General features: G+C 85.9%; 1 protein-coding gene across 2 annotated transcripts in view; it reads right to left on the bottom strand.

Annotated features, from left to right (window-relative positions):
• Positions 1-652: 652 nt before the first annotated feature.
• The window catches only part of MTFMT (mitochondrial methionyl-tRNA formyltransferase), a 55030-nt gene continuing 31154 nt past the window's right edge, over positions 653-24528 (bottom strand). Inside the window, exons 9-10 of one of the 2 annotated variants that reach the window (XM_048482210.1) lie at positions 2107-2184; positions 653-1153 (exon numbers count right to left, since the gene is read on the bottom strand). In XM_048482210.1, the coding sequence (XP_048338167.1) occupies positions 2122-2184 (63 nt within the window). In that variant the 3' untranslated portion in view covers positions 653-1153; positions 2107-2121. Of the gene's footprint in view, positions 1154-2106; positions 2256-3655; positions 3739-24528 lie in introns of those variants that run through there. The other variant, XM_048482211.1, reaches the window with a different exon arrangement.

Below are 24528 nucleotides of genomic sequence, written 5' to 3'. Positions count from 1 at the left end.
TGACCTTGGGCGAGTCACAGCTCTTCTGAGCTCTCTCAGTCCCACCCACCTCACAGGGTGTTTGTTTTGAGGGGGGAAGGGCAAGGAGATTGTCAGCCCCTTTGAGTCTCCTGCAGGAGAGAAAGGGGGGATATAAATCCAAACTCTTCTTCTTCTTCTTCTTCTTCTTCTTCTTCTTCTCTTCTTCTTTCTCATACCAGATTCAGATTTTGAGCTTCAATCTGTAGGTCTTTGCACCTACCTACCTACCTACCTACCTAGGCCTTTACTGGCATCAAAAATATAATCCATTATAATAATTAAAAAGGTCTTTGCAGAGGGGAAAAGCAAGTATTGCCAGCTCGGGGTGGGGGGATTCTTGGAGTTTTTTGGGGGGGTGAAACCTGGGGAAGACAACGTTTGGAAACAGGAGAGAGTGAGATATAATACCTAGAGTCCACCCTCCAAAGCAGCCATTTTGTCCAGGAGAAGTGATGTTCATAGTCTGGAAATCAGTGGTAATTCCAGAAATAGGGGCCATGTACGGCAAGCCCAAGACTCACATCAGGGGACCCCATTTCCCCTTTTAGTTGGGTTCAGTGGCACCTCTAGCCGAACACTGTAATTTCCTGTCTGAGGGCCAGTAAACAAACGACTCTGCAGTTACACTTTTAATGCCAAGGAGCTTTAAGAAACACTCTCGTTTTTGTCCTCGCAATGACATGTTCATGATCTCATCTGTTTTTGTTCTTTTCCTCAGCAAACATAAATCGAGCGCGAGGCGGTCGGAGGACGGTTGTTATTTGTGCGACAACGTAGCAAACAATTTTTTGTCTCTTTGCTTTGGCCCTGTCCTCTACCAAGAGTCGGACGAGCTTTGAACTCTCAACCTCCCGGGCCTTCAGAATCCGGGCTTGCTGCCTCCTCCTCGAGTCCAAATGCCGCTCTTCAGGTAGCGCCTCAATTAATTCCCCAGAATTAAAGCTGATTTTCAGAGCAGAGAGATAAACTCCCCTAGAGAAAACGACAACCCCACCTGAGGTTAGCAACCCAGGAACCCCTCCTTGTTCTGACCATTTATTGTCCCGGCAAGGCTTGCTTGAGTTCAAGGTGGTTTTAGATGAGTTGGCTGGGCATCTGGAGCACATCTGGAACCAGGCAGCAGCAGCAGCAGCTGTAACACAGGAAGAGACAACAACGTACCTTGGAAGGCTTGGGGTTGCCAGCTATCTGGAAACAGCCTTATGCCGACTGCTCTTTACTAGTGGGGCCCCCCACGCCCATCTGTGGATGGGGGTGGGGGTGGGGAATCAATTTATCTTTAGTGGTTCCAGTAATTGTGATGGAGCTTTGGGGCAACAGATGGTAATGATGAAATTCATCCAATTATATCTGAATCTAGTAGCACTTTAGAGACCGGAAAAGTTTCCAGGATAGGAGCTTCTTGGGCCCTTTCCACCGGGGCGGAGCAAGGGGAAACTGCGCCTAGGGCAGTGGTGGCGAACCTATGGCACTCCAGACGTTCATGGACTACAATCCCCATCAGCCAATTGGCCATGCTGGCAGGGGCTGATGGGAATTGTAGTCGGTGAACATCTGGAGTGCCATAGGTTCGCCATCACTGCATAACACCATCAAATCTTAGAGAGTGTCAATGTGGTATAGTGGTTAGGGTCAGTGGTGGGATTCAGCCTATTTGCACTGGTCCGGCTAATTTTTTGTCAAGTTCAGAGAACTGATTGTAATCCCACCACTGAGTCCTTTCGGAACCGGTTGTTACATTATTTGAATCCTGATGGGAATTGTAGTCCATGAACATCTGGAGTGCCATAGGTTCGCCACCACTGCCCTAGGGCATGCCTGCATCCTCCACCCCTGCCACGCCCCCGCCCACCATGCCTTCACACAGGCACGTGCCCGGGGTGTCGCGCCCCACCCTGTCCCATTGGCGCTACGCCACTGCTTTCTGCACAGCAAATTCTGAGCGGGTTGCAGGTCTGTTAAACAAACCCAATATAACCCCAACCCCTTTACATGGGTGGCTGTCCTGTGGATGGCCAGCGCATCTTTCGGGGCGTGCGCCTTCTCATGGAGGCGCTTTTTAAAAAAACCGTTTACAAAACTTACCTCTTCGAAGCGTAGCTATGCAGGCAAGCGCACGGGCTCCCCCAGAGCCTTGCTGAGGTCATTAGTGCCTGCGTGGCTCTGCATTTGGAGCCAGGAGGGTTCAGAAGAAAACAAAACATAGCCGTGCAACGTTCCTTCCAGCCGCAGCCCTTTGCAAAGCGACATAAAACAAAAGAATCGCACAAACGAAAGAATCGCACAATCCCCCTATGTCCCATATAGGCCGCTGCGATTGATGGTGGCAGACATGCTAGTGATCCCTGGCCCTGCAACAATGTGGCTGGCCTCAACCCGGGCCAGGGCCTTTACGGCTCTGGCCCCTGCCTGGTGGAATGCCCTACCTCCAGCTGTCCAGGCCCTGCGGGACCTTGGTGAGTTCCGCAGGGCCTGTAAGACGGAGCTATTCCACCGGGCTTTTGGAGGGGCTGGCCGTGGTTCTACTGCCCCCCATTGAAACTAAAGCTGCTTGTTTTTTCCCATCTTGGTTGGGCCCTGACTCCATCTTGGGCTTTGCCTATTCCCTCCCCTTTCTTTTGGCCTTTAGATCAGGCGCCTGTGTGTGTGTTTTTACACAACCTTGTTTTAATCTATATTTATTGTTGAGTTTTAATGGGTTAAGTTTTAATGTTGTATTAATTTGCTGTCTTGGAAAACAGCCATGTTGTGAGCCGCCTCGAGCCCTTCGGGGATGAGGCGGCCTATAAATTTAATAAATAAACAGATAGATAGATAGATAGATAGATAGATAGATAGATAGATAGATAGATAGATAGATAGATAGATAGATAGATAGATAGATAGATAGATAGATAGATAGATAGATAGATAGATAGATAGATAAAATATTGCGATTGTTGAAAAACCCAGGTTGAGGGGAGAAACTCAGAGTGGATCTGCATTAGGATCAGGATCCATGAGAAGTTCTCCCCCAACCCTGTTTTTTTACTAGTGGGGTCCCGGTTTAACTGGCCCATCCGGAAAGGGCCCGAGAGTCAAAACCTTGAGAATCAAAACCTTGACTCTCAGAAGTTCATGCCGCAACAATCTCCTTGGTCTCTAAGGTGCAACAAGAGTGGAACCTAAGTGTTCCACTGCAGATTGACATTGCTACCATAATCCAAATCCGCTTACGAATCTCTCAAAGTCTAAAAAAGGTCCTGCAATTGAAATAACGGGATCTGGTCGTACAGAGGGAACCCAATTCCGCCTGGACTGAAATATTTTGGAGGCTTTTTGATTTACACAGAGCTCGTACTCAGTTTAAAAATATGTCACCCCTCCTGTATGGAAATGGGGAGTGCGTTGGCAGGACCCTCCGCGGGAGGCTTTGGAGAATGTTTCTCGAGTAACAGCTCCTCACCCCTTTGACCAAAAGGCAAACCAATTTTGGAGAGGACGTTTGAAAGTAATTTGCGAGATGACCGTGGGAGTCTGCCATAAATAGGCGTATCCAAAAGTCACAAATGTCGGCTGACTAATGTCCTTGGCCTATATTTCTTGTTGATGCCAGATTCCTAATTGCTAAGAGGAAGGACCGATGTCTACTTACTTGTTCCTCCTTTTTCTCCATGATGGAGACCCAAATCACCTTCCATCTTCATTCTTTTTCCTCTTATCCTCACAACAACATCTCTGGAAGGCAAGTTAAAGGCGTATTGTAAATCTGGCTCAAGGCAACCCAGCAAGCTTCCATGGAAGAACAGGGATTTGAACCCAGGTCTGGCAAATCCTAACAGAACACCCTAATCAGGGGTAAGAACATAAGAGCAGAAGAACAAGCCAGATGGATCAGACCAGAGTCCATCTAGTCCAGCTTTCTGCTACTCGCAGTAGGATTCAAATAATGTAACAACCGGTTCCGAAAGGACTCAGTGGCGGGATTACAATCAGTTCTCTGAACTTGACAAAAAAATTAGCCGGACTAGTGCAAATAGGCTGAATCCCACCACTGACCCTAACCACTAACCACACTGACACTCTCTAAGATTTGATGGTGTTATGCTGTGGTGGCGAACCTATGGCACTCCAGATGTTCACCGACTACAATTCTCATCAGCCCCTGCCAGCATGGCCAATTGGCTGATGGGAATTGTAGTCCGTGAACCCACCCCCCCCCGCCCCCCCCCCCCCCCCCCCCCACCCCCCCCCCCCCCCACCAACCCCCCCCCCCTCCCTCCCCCCCCCCCCCCCCCCCCCCACCCTTTACCCCCTCCCCCCCCCCCCCCCCCCCCCCCCCCCCCCCCCCCCCCCCCCCCCCCCCCCCCCCACCCGCCCCCCCTCTCCCCACCCCGGCCCCCCCCCCCACCCCTCCCCCCCCCCCCCCACCCCCCCCCCCACCCCCAGCCCCCCCCCCCCCCCGCACCCCCCCCGCCCCCCCCCCCCCCCACCCCCCCCCCCCCCCACCCCCCCCCCCCCCCACCCCCCCCCCCCCCCACCCCCCCCCCCCCCCACCCCCCCCCCCCCCCACCCCCCCCCCCCCCCACCCCCCCCCCCCCCCACCCCCCCCCCCCCCCACCCCCCCCCCCCCCCACCCCCCCCCCCCCCCACCCCCCCCCCCCCCCACCCCCCCCCCCCCCCACCCCCCCCCCCCCCCACCCCCCCCCCCCCCCACCCCCCCCCCCCCCCACCCCCCCCCCCCCCCACCCCCCCCCCCCCCCACCCCCCCCCCCCCCCACCCCCCCCCCCCCCCACCCCCCCCCCCCCCCACCCCCCCCCCCCCCCACCCCCCCCCCCCCCCACCCCCCCCCCCCCCCACCCCCCCCCCCCCCCACCCCCCCCCCCCCCCACCCCCCCCCCCCCCCACCCCCCCCCCCCCCCACCCCCCCCCCCCCCCACCCCCCCCCCCCCCCACCCCCCCCCCCCCCCACCCCCCCCCCCCCCCACCCCCCCCCCCCCCCACCCCCCCCCCCCCCCACCCCCCCCCCCCCCCACCCCCCCCCCCCCCCACCCCCCCCCCCCCCCACCCCCCCCCCCCCCCACCCCCCCCCCCCCCCACCCCCCCCCCCCCCCACCCCCCCCCCCCCCCACCCCCCCCCCCCCCCACCCCCCCCCCCCCCCACCCCCCCCCCCCCCCACCCCCCCCCCCCCCCACCCCCCCCCCCCCCCACCCCCCCCCCCCCCCACCCCCCCCCCCCCCCACCCCCCCCCCCCCCCACCCCCCCCCCCCCCCACCCCCCCCCCCCCCCACCCCCCCCCCCCCCCACCCCCCCCCCCCCCCACCCCCCCCCCCCCCCACCCCCCCCCCCCCCCACCCCCCCCCCCCCCCACCCCCCCCCCCCCCCACCCCCCCCCCCCCCCACCCCCCCCCCCCCCCACCCCCCCCCCCCCCCACCCCCCCCCCCCCCCACCCCCCCCCCCCCCCACCCCCCCCCCCCCCCACCCCCCCCCCCCCCCACCCCCCCCCCCCCCCACCCCCCCCCCCCCCCACCCCCCCCCCCCCCCACCCCCCCCCCCCCCCACCCCCCCCCCCCCCCACCCCCCCCCCCCCCCACCCCCCCCCCCCCCCACCCCCCCCCCCCCCCACCCCCCCCCCCCCCCACCCCCCCCCCCCCCCACCCCCCCCCCCCCCCACCCCCCCCCCCCCCCACCCCCCCCCCCCCCCACCCCCCCCCCCCCCCACCCCCCCCCCCCCCCACCCCCCCCCCCCCCCACCCCCCCCCCCCCCCACCCCCCCCCCCCCCCACCCCCCCCCCCCCCCACCCCCCCCCCCCCCCACCCCCCCCCCCCCCCACCCCCCCCCCCCCCCACCCCCCCCCCCCCCCACCCCCCCCCCCCCCCACCCCCCCCCCCCCCCACCCCCCCCCCCCCCCACCCCCCCCCCCCCCCACCCCCCCCCCCCCCCACCCCCCCCCCCCCCCACCCCCCCCCCCCCCCACCCCCCCCCCCCCCCACCCCCCCCCCCCCCCACCCCCCCCCCCCCCCACCCCCCCCCCCCCCCACCCCCCCCCCCCCCCACCCCCCCCCCCCCCCACCCCCCCCCCCCCCCACCCCCCCCCCCCCCCACCCCCCCCCCCCCCCACCCCCCCCCCCCCCCACCCCCCCCCCCCCCCACCCCCCCCCCCCCCCACCCCCCCCCCCCCCCACCCCCCCCCCCCCCCACCCCCCCCCCCCCCCACCCCCCCCCCCCCCCACCCCCCCCCCCCCCCACCCCCCCCCCCCCCCACCCCCCCCCCCCCCCACCCCCCCCCCCCCCCACCCCCCCCCCCCCCCACCCCCCCCCCCCCCCACCCCCCCCCCCCCCCACCCCCCCCCCCCCCCACCCCCCCCCCCCCCCACCCCCCCCCCCCCCCACCCCCCCCCCCCCCCACCCCCCCCCCCCCCCACCCCCCCCCCCCCCCACCCCCCCCCCCCCCCACCCCCCCCCCCCCCCACCCCCCCCCCCCCCCACCCCCCCCCCCCCCCACCCCCCCCCCCCCCCACCCCCCCCCCCCCCCACCCCCCCCCCCCCCCACCCCCCCCCCCCCCCACCCCCCCCCCCCCCCACCCCCCCCCCCCCCCACCCCCCCCCCCCCCCACCCCCCCCCCCCCCCACCCCCCCCCCCCCCCACCCCCCCCCCCCCCCACCCCCCCCCCCCCCCACCCCCCCCCCCCCCCACCCCCCCCCCCCCCCACCCCCCCCCCCCCCCACCCCCCCCCCCCCCCACCCCCCCCCCCCCCCACCCCCCCCCCCCCCCACCCCCCCCCCCCCCCACCCCCCCCCCCCCCCACCCCCCCCCCCCCCCACCCCCCCCCCCCCCCACCCCCCCCCCCCCCCACCCCCCCCCCCCCCCACCCCCCCCCCCCCCCACCCCCCCCCCCCCCCACCCCCCCCCCCCCCCACCCCCCCCCCCCCCCACCCCCCCCCCCCCCCACCCCCCCCCCCCCCCACCCCCCCCCCCCCCCACCCCCCCCCCCCCCCACCCCCCCCCCCCCCCACCCCCCCCCCCCCCCACCCCCCCCCCCCCCCACCCCCCCCCCCCCCCACCCCCCCCCCCCCCCACCCCCCCCCCCCCCCACCCCCCCCCCCCCCCACCCCCCCCCCCCCCCACCCCCCCCCCCCCCCACCCCCCCCCCCCCCCACCCCCCCCCCCCCCCACCCCCCCCCCCCCCCACCCCCCCCCCCCCCCACCCCCCCCCCCCCCCACCCCCCCCCCCCCCCACCCCCCCCCCCCCCCACCCCCCCCCCCCCCCACCCCCCCCCCCCCCCACCCCCCCCCCCCCCCACCCCCCCCCCCCCCCACCCCCCCCCCCCCCCACCCCCCCCCCCCCCCACCCCCCCCCCCCCCCACCCCCCCCCCCCCCCACCCCCCCCCCCCCCCACCCCCCCCCCCCCCCACCCCCCCCCCCCCCCACCCCCCCCCCCCCCCACCCCCCCCCCCCCCCACCCCCCCCCCCCCCCACCCCCCCCCCCCCCCACCCCCCCCCCCCCCCACCCCCCCCCCCCCCCACCCCCCCCCCCCCCCACCCCCCCCCCCCCCCACCCCCCCCCCCCCCCACCCCCCCCCCCCCCCACCCCCCCCCCCCCCCACCCCCCCCCCCCCCCACCCCCCCCCCCCCCCACCCCCCCCCCCCCCCACCCCCCCCCCCCCCCACCCCCCCCCCCCCCCACCCCCCCCCCCCCCCACCCCCCCCCCCCCCCACCCCCCCCCCCCCCCACCCCCCCCCCCCCCCACCCCCCCCCCCCCCCACCCCCCCCCCCCCCCACCCCCCCCCCCCCCCACCCCCCCCCCCCCCCACCCCCCCCCCCCCCCACCCCCCCCCCCCCCCACCCCCCCCCCCCCCCACCCCCCCCCCCCCCCACCCCCCCCCCCCCCCACCCCCCCCCCCCCCCACCCCCCCCCCCCCCCACCCCCCCCCCCCCCCACCCCCCCCCCCCCCCACCCCCCCCCCCCCCCACCCCCCCCCCCCCCCACCCCCCCCCCCCCCCACCCCCCCCCCCCCCCACCCCCCCCCCCCCCCACCCCCCCCCCCCCCCACCCCCCCCCCCCCCCACCCCCCCCCCCCCCCACCCCCCCCCCCCCCCACCCCCCCCCCCCCCCACCCCCCCCCCCCCCCACCCCCCCCCCCCCCCACCCCCCCCCCCCCCCACCCCCCCCCCCCCCCACCCCCCCCCCCCCCCACCCCCCCCCCCCCCCACCCCCCCCCCCCCCCACCCCCCCCCCCCCCCACCCCCCCCCCCCCCCACCCCCCCCCCCCCCCACCCCCCCCCCCCCCCACCCCCCCCCCCCCCCACCCCCCCCCCCCCCCACCCCCCCCCCCCCCCACCCCCCCCCCCCCCCACCCCCCCCCCCCCCCACCCCCCCCCCCCCCCACCCCCCCCCCCCCCCACCCCCCCCCCCCCCCACCCCCCCCCCCCCCCACCCCCCCCCCCCCCCACCCCCCCCCCCCCCCACCCCCCCCCCCCCCCACCCCCCCCCCCCCCCACCCCCCCCCCCCCCCACCCCCCCCCCCCCCCACCCCCCCCCCCCCCCACCCCCCCCCCCCCCCACCCCCCCCCCCCCCCACCCCCCCCCCCCCCCACCCCCCCCCCCCCCCACCCCCCCCCCCCCCCACCCCCCCCCCCCCCCACCCCCCCCCCCCCCCACCCCCCCCCCCCCCCACCCCCCCCCCCCCCCACCCCCCCCCCCCCCCACCCCCCCCCCCCCCCACCCCCCCCCCCCCCCACCCCCCCCCCCCCCCACCCCCCCCCCCCCCCACCCCCCCCCCCCCCCACCCCCCCCCCCCCCCACCCCCCCCCCCCCCCACCCCCCCCCCCCCCCACCCCCCCCCCCCCCCACCCCCCCCCCCCCCCACCCCCCCCCCCCCCCACCCCCCCCCCCCCCCACCCCCCCCCCCCCCCACCCCCCCCCCCCCCCACCCCCCCCCCCCCCCACCCCCCCCCCCCCCCACCCCCCCCCCCCCCCACCCCCCCCCCCCCCCACCCCCCCCCCCCCCCACCCCCCCCCCCCCCCACCCCCCCCCCCCCCCACCCCCCCCCCCCCCCACCCCCCCCCCCCCCCACCCCCCCCCCCCCCCACCCCCCCCCCCCCCCACCCCCCCCCCCCCCCACCCCCCCCCCCCCCCACCCCCCCCCCCCCCCACCCCCCCCCCCCCCCACCCCCCCCCCCCCCCACCCCCCCCCCCCCCCACCCCCCCCCCCCCCCACCCCCCCCCCCCCCCACCCCCCCCCCCCCCCACCCCCCCCCCCCCCCACCCCCCCCCCCCCCCACCCCCCCCCCCCCCCACCCCCCCCCCCCCCCACCCCCCCCCCCCCCCACCCCCCCCCCCCCCCACCCCCCCCCCCCCCCACCCCCCCCCCCCCCCACCCCCCCCCCCCCCCACCCCCCCCCCCCCCCACCCCCCCCCCCCCCCACCCCCCCCCCCCCCCACCCCCCCCCCCCCCCACCCCCCCCCCCCCCCACCCCCCCCCCCCCCCACCCCCCCCCCCCCCCACCCCCCCCCCCCCCCACCCCCCCCCCCCCCCACCCCCCCCCCCCCCCACCCCCCCCCCCCCCCACCCCCCCCCCCCCCCACCCCCCCCCCCCCCCACCCCCCCCCCCCCCCACCCCCCCCCCCCCCCACCCCCCCCCCCCCCCACCCCCCCCCCCCCCCACCCCCCCCCCCCCCCACCCCCCCCCCCCCCCACCCCCCCCCCCCCCCACCCCCCCCCCCCCCCACCCCCCCCCCCCCCCACCCCCCCCCCCCCCCACCCCCCCCCCCCCCCACCCCCCCCCCCCCCCACCCCCCCCCCCCCCCACCCCCCCCCCCCCCCACCCCCCCCCCCCCCCACCCCCCCCCCCCCCCACCCCCCCCCCCCCCCACCCCCCCCCCCCCCCACCCCCCCCCCCCCCCACCCCCCCCCCCCCCCACCCCCCCCCCCCCCCACCCCCCCCCCCCCCCACCCCCCCCCCCCCCCACCCCCCCCCCCCCCCACCCCCCCCCCCCCCCACCCCCCCCCCCCCCCACCCCCCCCCCCCCCCACCCCCCCCCCCCCCCACCCCCCCCCCCCCCCACCCCCCCCCCCCCCCACCCCCCCCCCCCCCCACCCCCCCCCCCCCCCACCCCCCCCCCCCCCCACCCCCCCCCCCCCCCACCCCCCCCCCCCCCCACCCCCCCCCCCCCCCACCCCCCCCCCCCCCCACCCCCCCCCCCCCCCACCCCCCCCCCCCCCCACCCCCCCCCCCCCCCACCCCCCCCCCCCCCCACCCCCCCCCCCCCCCACCCCCCCCCCCCCCCACCCCCCCCCCCCCCCACCCCCCCCCCCCCCCACCCCCCCCCCCCCCCACCCCCCCCCCCCCCCACCCCCCCCCCCCCCCACCCCCCCCCCCCCCCACCCCCCCCCCCCCCCACCCCCCCCCCCCCCCACCCCCCCCCCCCCCCACCCCCCCCCCCCCCCACCCCCCCCCCCCCCCACCCCCCCCCCCCCCCACCCCCCCCCCCCCCCACCCCCCCCCCCCCCCACCCCCCCCCCCCCCCACCCCCCCCCCCCCCCACCCCCCCCCCCCCCCACCCCCCCCCCCCCCCACCCCCCCCCCCCCCCACCCCCCCCCCCCCCCACCCCCCCCCCCCCCCACCCCCCCCCCCCCCCACCCCCCCCCCCCCCCACCCCCCCCCCCCCCCACCCCCCCCCCCCCCCACCCCCCCCCCCCCCCACCCCCCCCCCCCCCCACCCCCCCCCCCCCCCACCCCCCCCCCCCCCCACCCCCCCCCCCCCCCACCCCCCCCCCCCCCCACCCCCCCCCCCCCCCACCCCCCCCCCCCCCCACCCCCCCCCCCCCCCACCCCCCCCCCCCCCCACCCCCCCCCCCCCCCACCCCCCCCCCCCCCCACCCCCCCCCCCCCCCACCCCCCCCCCCCCCCACCCCCCCCCCCCCCCACCCCCCCCCCCCCCCACCCCCCCCCCCCCCCACCCCCCCCCCCCCCCACCCCCCCCCCCCCCCACCCCCCCCCCCCCCCACCCCCCCCCCCCCCCACCCCCCCCCCCCCCCACCCCCCCCCCCCCCCACCCCCCCCCCCCCCCACCCCCCCCCCCCCCCACCCCCCCCCCCCCCCACCCCCCCCCCCCCCCACCCCCCCCCCCCCCCACCCCCCCCCCCCCCCACCCCCCCCCCCCCCCACCCCCCCCCCCCCCCACCCCCCCCCCCCCCCACCCCCCCCCCCCCCCACCCCCCCCCCCCCCCACCCCCCCCCCCCCCCACCCCCCCCCCCCCCCACCCCCCCCCCCCCCCACCCCCCCCCCCCCCCACCCCCCCCCCCCCCCACCCCCCCCCCCCCCCACCCCCCCCCCCCCCCACCCCCCCCCCCCCCCACCCCCCCCCCCCCCCACCCCCCCCCCCCCCCACCCCCCCCCCCCCCCACCCCCCCCCCCCCCCACCCCCCCCCCCCCCCACCCCCCCCCCCCCCCACCCCCCCCCCCCCCCACCCCCCCCCCCCCCCACCCCCCCCCCCCCCCACCCCCCCCCCCCCCCACCCCCCCCCCCCCCCACCCCCCCCCCCCCCCACCCCCCCCCCCCCCCACCCCCCCCCCCCCCCACCCCCCCCCCCCCCCACCCCCCCCCCCCCCCACCCCCCCCCCCCCCCACCCCCCCCCCCCCCCACCCCCCCCCCCCCCCACCCCCCCCCCCCCCCACCCCCCCCCCCCCCCACCCCCCCCCCCCCCCACCCCCCCCCCCCCCCACCCCCCCCCCCCCCCACCCCCCCCCCCCCCCACCCCCCCCCCCCCCCACCCCCCCCCCCCCCCACCCCCCCCCCCCCCCACCCCCCCCCCCCCCCACCCCCCCCCCCCCCCACCCCCCCCCCCCCCCACCCCCCCCCCCCCCCACCCCCCCCCCCCCCCACCCCCCCCCCCCCCCACCCCCCCCCCCCCCCACCCCCCCCCCCCCCCACCCCCCCCCCCCCCCACCCCCCCCCCCCCCCACCCCCCCCCCCCCCCACCCCCCCCCCCCCCCACCCCCCCCCCCCCCCACCCCCCCCCCCCCCCACCCCCCCCCCCCCCCACCCCCCCCCCCCCCCACCCCCCCCCCCCCCCACCCCCCCCCCCCCCCACCCCCCCCCCCCCCCACCCCCCCCCCCCCCCACCCCCCCCCCCCCCCACCCCCCCCCCCCCCCACCCCCCCCCCCCCCCACCCCCCCCCCCCCCCACCCCCCCCCCCCCCCACCCCCCCCCCCCCCCACCCCCCCCCCCCCCCACCCCCCCCCCCCCCCACCCCCCCCCCCCCCCACCCCCCCCCCCCCCCACCCCCCCCCCCCCCCACCCCCCCCCCCCCCCACCCCCCCCCCCCCCCACCCCCCCCCCCCCCCACCCCCCCCCCCCCCCACCCCCCCCCCCCCCCACCCCCCCCCCCCCCCACCCCCCCCCCCCCCCACCCCCCCCCCCCCCCACCCCCCCCCCCCCCCACCCCCCCCCCCCCCCACCCCCCCCCCCCCCCACCCCCCCCCCCCCCCACCCCCCCCCCCCCCCACCCCCCCCCCCCCCCACCCCCCCCCCCCCCCACCCCCCCCCCCCCCCACCCCCCCCCCCCCCCACCCCCCCCCCCCCCCACCCCCCCCCCCCCCCACCCCCCCCCCCCCCCACCCCCCCCCCCCCCCACCCCCCCCCCCCCCCACCCCCCCCCCCCCCCACCCCCCCCCCCCCCCACCCCCCCCCCCCCCCACCCCCCCCCCCCCCCACCCCCCCCCCCCCCCACCCCCCCCCCCCCCCACCCCCCCCCCCCCCCACCCCCCCCCCCCCCCACCCCCCCCCCCCCCCACCCCCCCCCCCCCCCACCCCCCCCCCCCCCCACCCCCCCCCCCCCCCACCCCCCCCCCCCCCCACCCCCCCCCCCCCCCACCCCCCCCCCCCCCCACCCCCCCCCCCCCCCACCCCCCCCCCCCCCCACCCCCCCCCCCCCCCACCCCCCCCCCCCCCCACCCCCCCCCCCCCCCACCCCCCCCCCCCCCCACCCCCCCCCCCCCCCACCCCCCCCCCCCCCCACCCCCCCCCCCCCCCACCCCCCCCCCCCCCCACCCCCCCCCCCCCCCACCCCCCCCCCCCCCCACCCCCCCCCCCCCCCACCCCCCCCCCCCCCCACCCCCCCCCCCCCCCACCCCCCCCCCCCCCCACCCCCCCCCCCCCCCACCCCCCCCCCCCCCCACCCCCCCCCCCCCCCACCCCCCCCCCCCCCCACCCCCCCCCCCCCCCACCCCCCCCCCCCCCCACCCCCCCCCCCCCCCACCCCCCCCCCCCCCCACCCCCCCCCCCCCCCACCCCCCCCCCCCCCCACCCCCCCCCCCCCCCACCCCCCCCCCCCCCCACCCCCCCCCCCCCCCACCCCCCCCCCCCCCCACCCCCCCCCCCCCCCACCCCCCCCCCCCCCCACCCCCCCCCCCCCCCACCCCCCCCCCCCCCCACCCCCCCCCCCCCCCACCCCCCCCCCCCCCCACCCCCCCCCCCCCCCACCCCCCCCCCCCCCCACCCCCCCCCCCCCCCACCCCCCCCCCCCCCCACCCCCCCCCCCCCCCACCCCCCCCCCCCCCCACCCCCCCCCCCCCCCACCCCCCCCCCCCCCCACCCCCCCCCCCCCCCACCCCCCCCCCCCCCCACCCCCCCCCCCCCCCACCCCCCCCCCCCCCCACCCCCCCCCCCCCCCACCCCCCCCCCCCCCCACCCCCCCCCCCCCCCACCCCCCCCCCCCCCCACCCCCCCCCCCCCCCACCCCCCCCCCCCCCCACCCCCCCCCCCCCCCACCCCCCCCCCCCCCCACCCCCCCCCCCCCCCACCCCCCCCCCCCCCCACCCCCCCCCCCCCCCACCCCCCCCCCCCCCCACCCCCCCCCCCCCCCACCCCCCCCCCCCCCCACCCCCCCCCCCCCCCACCCCCCCCCCCCCCCACCCCCCCCCCCCCCCACCCCCCCCCCCCCCCACCCCCCCCCCCCCCCACCCCCCCCCCCCCCCACCCCCCCCCCCCCCCACCCCCCCCCCCCCCCACCCCCCCCCCCCCCCACCCCCCCCCCCCCCCACCCCCCCCCCCCCCCACCCCCCCCCCCCCCCACCCCCCCCCCCCCCCACCCCCCCCCCCCCCCACCCCCCCCCCCCCCCACCCCCCCCCCCCCCCACCCCCCCCCCCCCCCACCCCCCCCCCCCCCCACCCCCCCCCCCCCCCACCCCCCCCCCCCCCCACCCCCCCCCCCCCCCACCCCCCCCCCCCCCCACCCCCCCCCCCCCCCACCCCCCCCCCCCCCCACCCCCCCCCCCCCCCACCCCCCCCCCCCCCCACCCCCCCCCCCCCCCACCCCCCCCCCCCCCCACCCCCCCCCCCCCCCACCCCCCCCCCCCCCCACCCCCCCCCCCCCCCACCCCCCCCCCCCCCCACCCCCCCCCCCCCCCACCCCCCCCCCCCCCCACCCCCCCCCCCCCCCACCCCCCCCCCCCCCCACCCCCCCCCCCCCCCACCCCCCCCCCCCCCCACCCCCCCCCCCCCCCACCCCCCCCCCCCCCCACCCCCCCCCCCCCCCACCCCCCCCCCCCCCCACCCCCCCCCCCCCCCACCCCCCCCCCCCCCCACCCCCCCCCCCCCCCACCCCCCCCCCCCCCCACCCCCCCCCCCCCCCACCCCCCCCCCCCCCCACCCCCCCCCCCCCCCACCCCCCCCCCCCCCCACCCCCCCCCCCCCCCACCCCCCCCCCCCCCCACCCCCCCCCCCCCCCACCCCCCCCCCCCCCCACCCCCCCCCCCCCCCACCCCCCCCCCCCCCCACCCCCCCCCCCCCCCACCCCCCCCCCCCCCCACCCCCCCCCCCCCCCACCCCCCCCCCCCCCCACCCCCCCCCCCCCCCACCCCCCCCCCCCCCCACCCCCCCCCCCCCCCACCCCCCCCCCCCCCCACCCCCCCCCCCCCCCACCCCCCCCCCCCCCCACCCCCCCCCCCCCCCACCCCCCCCCCCCCCCACCCCCCCCCCCCCCCACCCCCCCCCCCCCCCACCCCCCCCCCCCCCCACCCCCCCCCCCCCCCACCCCCCCCCCCCCCCACCCCCCCCCCCCCCCACCCCCCCCCCCCCCCACCCCCCCCCCCCCCCACCCCCCCCCCCCCCCACCCCCCCCCCCCCCCACCCCCCCCCCCCCCCACCCCCCCCCCCCCCCACCCCCCCCCCCCCCCACCCCCCCCCCCCCCCACCCCCCCCCCCCCCCACCCCCCCCCCCCCCCACCCCCCCCCCCCCCCACCCCCCCCCCCCCCCACCCCCCCCCCCCCCCACCCCCCCCCCCCCCCACCCCCCCCCCCCCCCACCCCCCCCCCCCCCCACCCCCCCCCCCCCCCACCCCCCCCCCCCCCCACCCCCCCCCCCCCCCACCCCCCCCCCCCCCCACCCCCCCCCCCCCCCACCCCCCCCCCCCCCCACCCCCCCCCCCCCCCACCCCCCCCCCCCCCCACCCCCCCCCCCCCCCACCCCCCCCCCCCCCCACCCCCCCCCCCCCCCACCCCCCCCCCCCCCCACCCCCCCCCCCCCCCACCCCCCCCCCCCCCCACCCCCCCCCCCCCCCACCCCCCCCCCCCCCCACCCCCCCCCCCCCCCACCCCCCCCCCCCCCCACCCCCCCCCCCCCCCACCCCCCCCCCCCCCCACCCCCCCCCCCCCCCACCCCCCCCCCCCCCCACCCCCCCCCCCCCCCACCCCCCCCCCCCCCCACCCCCCCCCCCCCCCACCCCCCCCCCCCCCCACCCCCCCCCCCCCCCACCCCCCCCCCCCCCCACCCCCCCCCCCCCCCACCCCCCCCCCCCCCCACCCCCCCCCCCCCCCACCCCCCCCCCCCCCCACCCCCCCCCCCCCCCACCCCCCCCCCCCCCCACCCCCCCCCCCCCCCACCCCCCCCCCCCCCCACCCCCCCCCCCCCCCACCCCCCCCCCCCCCCACCCCCCCCCCCCCCCACCCCCCCCCCCCCCCACCCCCCCCCCCCCCCACCCCCCCCCCCCCCCACCCCCCCCCCCCCCCACCCCCCCCCCCCCCCACCCCCCCCCCCCCCCACCCCCCCCCCCCCCCACCCCCCCCCCCCCCCACCCCCCCCCCCCCCCACCCCCCCCCCCCCCCACCCCCCCCCCCCCCCACCCCCCCCCCCCCCCACCCCCCCCCCCCCCCACCCCCCCCCCCCCCCACCCCCCCCCCCCCCCACCCCCCCCCCCCCCCACCCCCCCCCCCCCCCACCCCCCCCCCCCCCCACCCCCCCCCCCCCCCACCCCCCCCCCCCCCCACCCCCCCCCCCCCCCACCCCCCCCCCCCCCCACCCCCCCCCCCCCCCACCCCCCCCCCCCCCCACCCCCCCCCCCCCCCACCCCCCCCCCCCCCCACCCCCCCCCCCCCCCACCCCCCCCCCCCCCCACCCCCCCCCCCCCCCACCCCCCCCCCCCCCCACCCCCCCCCCCCCCCACCCCCCCCCCCCCCCACCCCCCCCCCCCCCCACCCCCCCCCCCCCCCACCCCCCCCCCCCCCCACCCCCCCCCCCCCCCACCCCCCCCCCCCCCCACCCCCCCCCCCCCCCACCCCCCCCCCCCCCCACCCCCCCCCCCCCCCACCCCCCCCCCCCCCCACCCCCCCCCCCCCCCACCCCCCCCCCCCCCCACCCCCCCCCCCCCCCACCCCCCCCCCCCCCCACCCCCCCCCCCCCCCACCCCCCCCCCCCCCCACCCCCCCCCCCCCCCACCCCCCCCCCCCCCCACCCCCCCCCCCCCCCACCCCCCCCCCCCCCCACCCCCCCCCCCCCCCACCCCCCCCCCCCCCCACCCCCCCCCCCCCCCACCCCCCCCCCCCCCCACCCCCCCCCCCCCCCACCCCCCCCCCCCCCCACCCCCCCCCCCCCCCACCCCCCCCCCCCCCCACCCCCCCCCCCCCCCACCCCCCCCCCCCCCCACCCCCCCCCCCCCCCACCCCCCCCCCCCCCCACCCCCCCCCCCCCCCACCCCCCCCCCCCCCCACCCCCCCCCCCCCCCACCCCCCCCCCCCCCCACCCCCCCCCCCCCCCACCCCCCCCCCCCCCCACCCCCCCCCCCCCCCACCCCCCCCCCCCCCCACCCCCCCCCCCCCCCACCCCCCCCCCCCCCCACCCCCCCCCCCCCCCACCCCCCCCCCCCCCCACCCCCCCCCCCCCCCACCCCCCCCCCCCCCCACCCCCCCCCCCCCCCACCCCCCCCCCCCCCCACCCCCCCCCCCCCCCACCCCCCCCCCCCCCCACCCCCCCCCCCCCCCACCCCCCCCCCCCCCCACCCCCCCCCCCCCCCACCCCCCCCCCCCCCCACCCCCCCCCCCCCCCACCCCCCCCCCCCCCCACCCCCCCCCCCCCCCACCCCCCCCCCCCCCCACCCCCCCCCCCCCCCACCCCCCCCCCCCCCCACCCCCCCCCCCCCCCACCCCCCCCCCCCCCCACCCCCCCCCCCCCCCACCCCCCCCCCCCCCCACCCCCCCCCCCCCCCACCCCCCCCCCCCCCCACCCCCCCCCCCCCCCACCCCCCCCCCCCCCCACCCCCCCCCCCCCCCACCCCCCCCCCCCCCCACCCCCCCCCCCCCCCACCCCCCCCCCCCCCCACCCCCCCCCCCCCCCACCCCCCCCCCCCCCCACCCCCCCCCCCCCCCACCCCCCCCCCCCCCCACCCCCCCCCCCCCCCACCCCCCCCCCCCCCCACCCCCCCCCCCCCCCACCCCCCCCCCCCCCCACCCCCCCCCCCCCCCACCCCCCCCCCCCCCCACCCCCCCCCCCCCCCACCCCCCCCCCCCCCCACCCCCCCCCCCCCCCACCCCCCCCCCCCCCCACCCCCCCCCCCCCCCACCCCCCCCCCCCCCCACCCCCCCCCCCCCCCACCCCCCCCCCCCCCCACCCCCCCCCCCCCCCACCCCCCCCCCCCCCCACCCCCCCCCCCCCCCACCCCCCCCCCCCCCCACCCCCCCCCCCCCCCACCCCCCCCCCCCCCCACCCCCCCCCCCCCCCACCCCCCCCCCCCCCCACCCCCCCCCCCCCCCACCCCCCCCCCCCCCCACCCCCCCCCCCCCCCACCCCCCCCCCCCCCCACCCCCCCCCCCCCCCACCCCCCCCCCCCCCCACCCCCCCCCCCCCCCACCCCCCCCCCCCCCCACCCCCCCCCCCCCCCACCCCCCCCCCCCCCCACCCCCCCCCCCCCCCACCCCCCCCCCCCCCCACCCCCCCCCCCCCCCACCCCCCCCCCCCCCCACCCCCCCCCCCCCCCACCCCCCCCCCCCCCCACCCCCCCCCCCCCCCACCCCCCCCCCCCCCCACCCCCCCCCCCCCCCACCCCCCCCCCCCCCCACCCCCCCCCCCCCCCACCCCCCCCCCCCCCCACCCCCCCCCCCCCCCACCCCCCCCCCCCCCCACCCCCCCCCCCCCCCACCCCCCCCCCCCCCCACCCCCCCCCCCCCCCACCCCCCCCCCCCCCCACCCCCCCCCCCCCCCACCCCCCCCCCCCCCCACCCCCCCCCCCCCCCACCCCCCCCCCCCCCCACCCCCCCCCCCCCCCACCCCCCCCCCCCCCCACCCCCCCCCCCCCCCACCCCCCCCCCCCCCCACCCCCCCCCCCCCCCACCCCCCCCCCCCCCCACCCCCCCCCCCCCCCACCCCCCCCCCCCCCCACCCCCCCCCCCCCCCACCCCCCCCCCCCCCCACCCCCCCCCCCCCCCACCCCCCCCCCCCCCCACCCCCCCCCCCCCCCACCCCCCCCCCCCCCCACCCCCCCCCCCCCCCACCCCCCCCCCCCCCCACCCCCCCCCCCCCCCACCCCCCCCCCCCCCCACCCCCCCCCCCCCCCACCCCCCCCCCCCCCCACCCCCCCCCCCCCCCACCCCCCCCCCCCCCCACCCCCCCCCCCCCCCACCCCCCCCCCCCCCCACCCCCCCCCCCCCCCACCCCCCCCCCCCCCCACCCCCCCCCCCCCCCACCCCCCCCCCCCCCCACCCCCCCCCCCCCCCACCCCCCCCCCCCCCCACCCCCCCCCCCCCCCACCCCCCCCCCCCCCCACCCCCCCCCCCCCCCACCCCCCCCCCCCCCCACCCCCCCCCCCCCCCACCCCCCCCCCCCCCCACCCCCCCCCCCCCCCACCCCCCCCCCCCCCCACCCCCCCCCCCCCCCACCCCCCCCCCCCCCCACCCCCCCCCCCCCCCACCCCCCCCCCCCCCCACCCCCCCCCCCCCCCACCCCCCCCCCCCCCCACCCCCCCCCCCCCCCACCCCCCCCCCCCCCCACCCCCCCCCCCCCCCACCCCCCCCCCCCCCCACCCCCCCCCCCCCCCACCCCCCCCCCCCCCCACCCCCCCCCCCCCCCACCCCCCCCCCCCCCCACCCCCCCCCCCCCCCACCCCCCCCCCCCCCCACCCCCCCCCCCCCCCACCCCCCCCCCCCCCCACCCCCCCCCCCCCCCACCCCCCCCCCCCCCCACCCCCCCCCCCCCCCACCCCCCCCCCCCCCCACCCCCCCCCCCCCCCACCCCCCCCCCCCCCCACCCCCCCCCCCCCCCACCCCCCCCCCCCCCCACCCCCCCCCCCCCCCACCCCCCCCCCCCCCCACCCCCCCCCCCCCCCACCCCCCCCCCCCCCCACCCCCCCCCCCCCCCACCCCCCCCCCCCCCCACCCCCCCCCCCCCCCACCCCCCCCCCCCCCCACCCCCCCCCCCCCCCACCCCCCCCCCCCCCCACCCCCCCCCCCCCCCACCCCCCCCCCCCCCCACCCCCCCCCCCCCCCACCCCCCCCCCCCCCCACCCCCCCCCCCCCCCACCCCCCCCCCCCCCCACCCCCCCCCCCCCCCACCCCCCCCCCCCCCCACCCCCCCCCCCCCCCACCCCCCCCCCCCCCCACCCCCCCCCCCCCCCACCCCCCCCCCCCCCCACCCCCCCCCCCCCCCACCCCCCCCCCCCCCCACCCCCCCCCCCCCCCACCCCCCCCCCCCCCCACCCCCCCCCCCCCCCACCCCCCCCCCCCCCCACCCCCCCCCCCCCCCACCCCCCCCCCCCCCCACCCCCCCCCCCCCCCACCCCCCCCCCCCCCCACCCCCCCCCCCCCCCACCCCCCCCCCCCCCCACCCCCCCCCCCCCCCACCCCCCCCCCCCCCCACCCCCCCCCCCCCCCACCCCCCCCCCCCCCCACCCCCCCCCCCCCCCACCCCCCCCCCCCCCCACCCCCCCCCCCCCCCACCCCCCCCCCCCCCCACCCCCCCCCCCCCCCACCCCCCCCCCCCCCCACCCCCCCCCCCCCCCACCCCCCCCCCCCCCCACCCCCCCCCCCCCCCACCCCCCCCCCCCCCCACCCCCCCCCCCCCCCACCCCCCCCCCCCCCCACCCCCCCCCCCCCCCACCCCCCCCCCCCCCCACCCCCCCCCCCCCCCACCCCCCCCCCCCCCCACCCCCCCCCCCCCCCACCCCCCCCCCCCCCCACCCCCCCCCCCCCCCACCCCCCCCCCCCCCCACCCCCCCCCCCCCCCACCCCCCCCCCCCCCCACCCCCCCCCCCCCCCACCCCCCCCCCCCCCCACCCCCCCCCCCCCCCACCCCCCCCCCCCCCCACCCCCCCCCCCCCCCACCCCCCCCCCCCCCCACCCCCCCCCCCCCCCACCCCCCCCCCCCCCCACCCCCCCCCCCCCCCACCCCCCCCCCCCCCCACCCCCCCCCCCCCCCACCCCCCCCCCCCCCCACCCCCCCCCCCCCCCACCCCCCCCCCCCCCCACCCCCCCCCCCCCCCACCCCCCCCCCCCCCCACCCCCCCCCCCCCCCACCCCCCCCCCCCCCCACCCCCCCCCCCCCCCACCCCCCCCCCCCCCCACCCCCCCCCCCCCCCACCCCCCCCCCCCCCCACCCCCCCCCCCCCCCACCCCCCCCCCCCCCCACCCCCCCCCCCCCCCACCCCCCCCCCCCCCCACCCCCCCCCCCCCCCACCCCCCCCCCCCCCCACCCCCCCCCCCCCCCACCCCCCCCCCCCCCCACCCCCCCCCCCCCCCACCCCCCCCCCCCCCCACCCCCCCCCCCCCCCACCCCCCCCCCCCCCCACCCCCCCCCCCCCCCACCCCCCCCCCCCCCCACCCCCCCCCCCCCCCACCCCCCCCCCCCCCCACCCCCCCCCCCCCCCACCCCCCCCCCCCCCCACCCCCCCCCCCCCCCACCCCCCCCCCCCCCCACCCCCCCCCCCCCCCACCCCCCCCCCCCCCCACCCCCCCCCCCCCCCACCCCCCCCCCCCCCCACCCCCCCCCCCCCCCACCCCCCCCCCCCCCCACCCCCCCCCCCCCCCACCCCCCCCCCCCCCCACCCCCCCCCCCCCCCACCCCCCCCCCCCCCCACCCCCCCCCCCCCCCACCCCCCCCCCCCCCCACCCCCCCCCCCCCCCACCCCCCCCCCCCCCCACCCCCCCCCCCCCCCACCCCCCCCCCCCCCCACCCCCCCCCCCCCCCACCCCCCCCCCCCCCCACCCCCCCCCCCCCCCACCCCCCCCCCCCCCCACCCCCCCCCCCCCCCACCCCCCCCCCCCCCCACCCCCCCCCCCCCCCACCCCCCCCCCCCCCCACCCCCCCCCCCCCCCACCCCCCCCCCCCCCCACCCCCCCCCCCCCCCACCCCCCCCCCCCCCCACCCCCCCCCCCCCCCACCCCCCCCCCCCCCCACCCCCCCCCCCCCCCACCCCCCCCCCCCCCCACCCCCCCCCCCCCCCACCCCCCCCCCCCCCCACCCCCCCCCCCCCCCACCCCCCCCCCCCCCCACCCCCCCCCCCCCCCACCCCCCCCCCCCCCCACCCCCCCCCCCCCCCACCCCCCCCCCCCCCCACCCCCCCCCCCCCCCACCCCCCCCCCCCCCCACCCCCCCCCCCCCCCACCCCCCCCCCCCCCCACCCCCCCCCCCCCCCACCCCCCCCCCCCCCCACCCCCCCCCCCCCCCACCCCCCCCCCCCCCCACCCCCCCCCCCCCCCACCCCCCCCCCCCCCCACCCCCCCCCCCCCCCACCCCCCCCCCCCCCCACCCCCCCCCCCCCCCACCCCCCCCCCCCCCCACCCCCCCCCCCCCCCACCCCCCCCCCCCCCCACCCCCCCCCCCCCCCACCCCCCCCCCCCCCCACCCCCCCCCCCCCCCACCCCCCCCCCCCCCCACCCCCCCCCCCCCCCACCCCCCCCCCCCCCCACCCCCCCCCCCCCCCACCCCCCCCCCCCCCCACCCCCCCCCCCCCCCACCCCCCCCCCCCCCCACCCCCCCCCCCCCCCACCCCCCCCCCCCCCCACCCCCCCCCCCCCCCACCCCCCCCCCCCCCCACCCCCCCCCCCCCCCACCCCCCCCCCCCCCCACCCCCCCCCCCCCCCACCCCCCCCCCCCCCCACCCCCCCCCCCCCCCACCCCCCCCCCCCCCCACCCCCCCCCCCCCCCACCCCCCCCCCCCCCCACCCCCCCCCCCCCCCACCCCCCCCCCCCCCCACCCCCCCCCCCCCCCACCCCCCCCCCCCCCCACCCCCCCCCCCCCCCACCCCCCCCCCCCCCCACCCCCCCCCCCCCCCACCCCCCCCCCCCCCCACCCCCCCCCCCCCCCACCCCCCCCCCCCCCCACCCCCCCCCCCCCCCACCCCCCCCCCCCCCCACCCCCCCCCCCCCCCACCCCCCCCCCCCCCCACCCCCCCCCCCCCCCACCCCCCCCCCCCCCCACCCCCCCCCCCCCCCACCCCCCCCCCCCCCCACCCCCCCCCCCCCCCACCCCCCCCCCCCCCCACCCCCCCCCCCCCCCACCCCCCCCCCCCCCCACCCCCCCCCCCCCCCACCCCCCCCCCCCCCCACCCCCCCCCCCCCCCACCCCCCCCCCCCCCCACCCCCCCCCCCCCCCACCCCCCCCCCCCCCCACCCCCCCCCCCCCCCACCCCCCCCCCCCCCCACCCCCCCCCCCCCCCACCCCCCCCCCCCCCCACCCCCCCCCCCCCCCACCCCCCCCCCCCCCCACCCCCCCCCCCCCCCACCCCCCCCCCCCCCCACCCCCCCCCCCCCCCACCCCCCCCCCCCCCCACCCCCCCCCCCCCCCACCCCCCCCCCCCCCCACCCCCCCCCCCCCCCACCCCCCCCCCCCCCCACCCCCCCCCCCCCCCACCCCCCCCCCCCCCCACCCCCCCCCCCCCCCACCCCCCCCCCCCCCCACCCCCCCCCCCCCCCACCCCCCCCCCCCCCCACCCCCCCCCCCCCCCACCCCCCCCCCCCCCCACCCCCCCCCCCCCCCACCCCCCCCCCCCCCCACCCCCCCCCCCCCCCACCCCCCCCCCCCCCCACCCCCCCCCCCCCCCACCCCCCCCCCCCCCCACCCCCCCCCCCCCCCACCCCCCCCCCCCCCCACCCCCCCCCCCCCCCACCCCCCCCCCCCCCCACCCCCCCCCCCCCCCACCCCCCCCCCCCCCCACCCCCCCCCCCCCCCACCCCCCCCCCCCCCCACCCCCCCCCCCCCCCACCCCCCCCCCCCCCCACCCCCCCCCCCCCCCACCCCCCCCCCCCCCCACCCCCCCCCCCCCCCACCCCCCCCCCCCCCCACCCCCCCCCCCCCCCACCCCCCCCCCCCCCCACCCCCCCCCCCCCCCACCCCCCCCCCCCCCCACCCCCCCCCCCCCCCACCCCCCCCCCCCCCCACCCCCCCCCCCCCCCACCCCCCCCCCCCCCCACCCCCCCCCCCCCCCACCCCCCCCCCCCCCCACCCCCCCCCCCCCCCACCCCCCCCCCCCCCCACCCCCCCCCCCCCCCACCCCCCCCCCCCCCCACCCCCCCCCCCCCCCACCCCCCCCCCCCCCCACCCCCCCCCCCCCCCACCCCCCCCCCCCCCCACCCCCCCCCCCCCCCACCCCCCCCCCCCCCCACCCCCCCCCCCCCCCACCCCCCCCCCCCCCCACCCCCCCCCCCCCCCACCCCCCCCCCCCCCCACCCCCCCCCCCCCCCACCCCCCCCCCCCCCCACCCCCCCCCCCCCCCACCCCCCCCCCCCCCCACCCCCCCCCCCCCCCACCCCCCCCCCCCCCCACCCCCCCCCCCCCCCACCCCCCCCCCCCCCCACCCCCCCCCCCCCCCACCCCCCCCCCCCCCCACCCCCCCCCCCCCCCACCCCCCCCCCCCCCCACCCCCCCCCCCCCCCACCCCCCCCCCCCCCCACCCCCCCCCCCCCCCACCCCCCCCCCCCCCCACCCCCCCCCCCCCCCACCCCCCCCCCCCCCCACCCCCCCCCCCCCCCACCCCCCCCCCCCCCCACCCCCCCCCCCCCCCACCCCCCCCCCCCCCCACCCCCCCCCCCCCCCACCCCCCCCCCCCCCCACCCCCCCCCCCCCCCACCCCCCCCCCCCCCCACCCCCCCCCCCCCCCACCCCCCCCCCCCCCCACCCCCCCCCCCCCCCACCCCCCCCCCCCCCCACCCCCCCCCCCCCCCACCCCCCCCCCCCCCCACCCCCCCCCCCCCCCACCCCCCCCCCCCCCCACCCCCCCCCCCCCCCACCCCCCCCCCCCCCCACCCC

Source organism: Sphaerodactylus townsendi, linkage group LG17 (assembly GCF_021028975.2).
Source record: "Sphaerodactylus townsendi isolate TG3544 linkage group LG17, MPM_Stown_v2.3, whole genome shotgun sequence".
Classification (NCBI taxonomy): Eukaryota; Metazoa; Chordata; class Lepidosauria; order Squamata; family Sphaerodactylidae; genus Sphaerodactylus; species Sphaerodactylus townsendi.
Note: the sequence above shows the minus strand (reverse complement) of the source record. Positions and strands in the feature narration are given on the sequence as shown.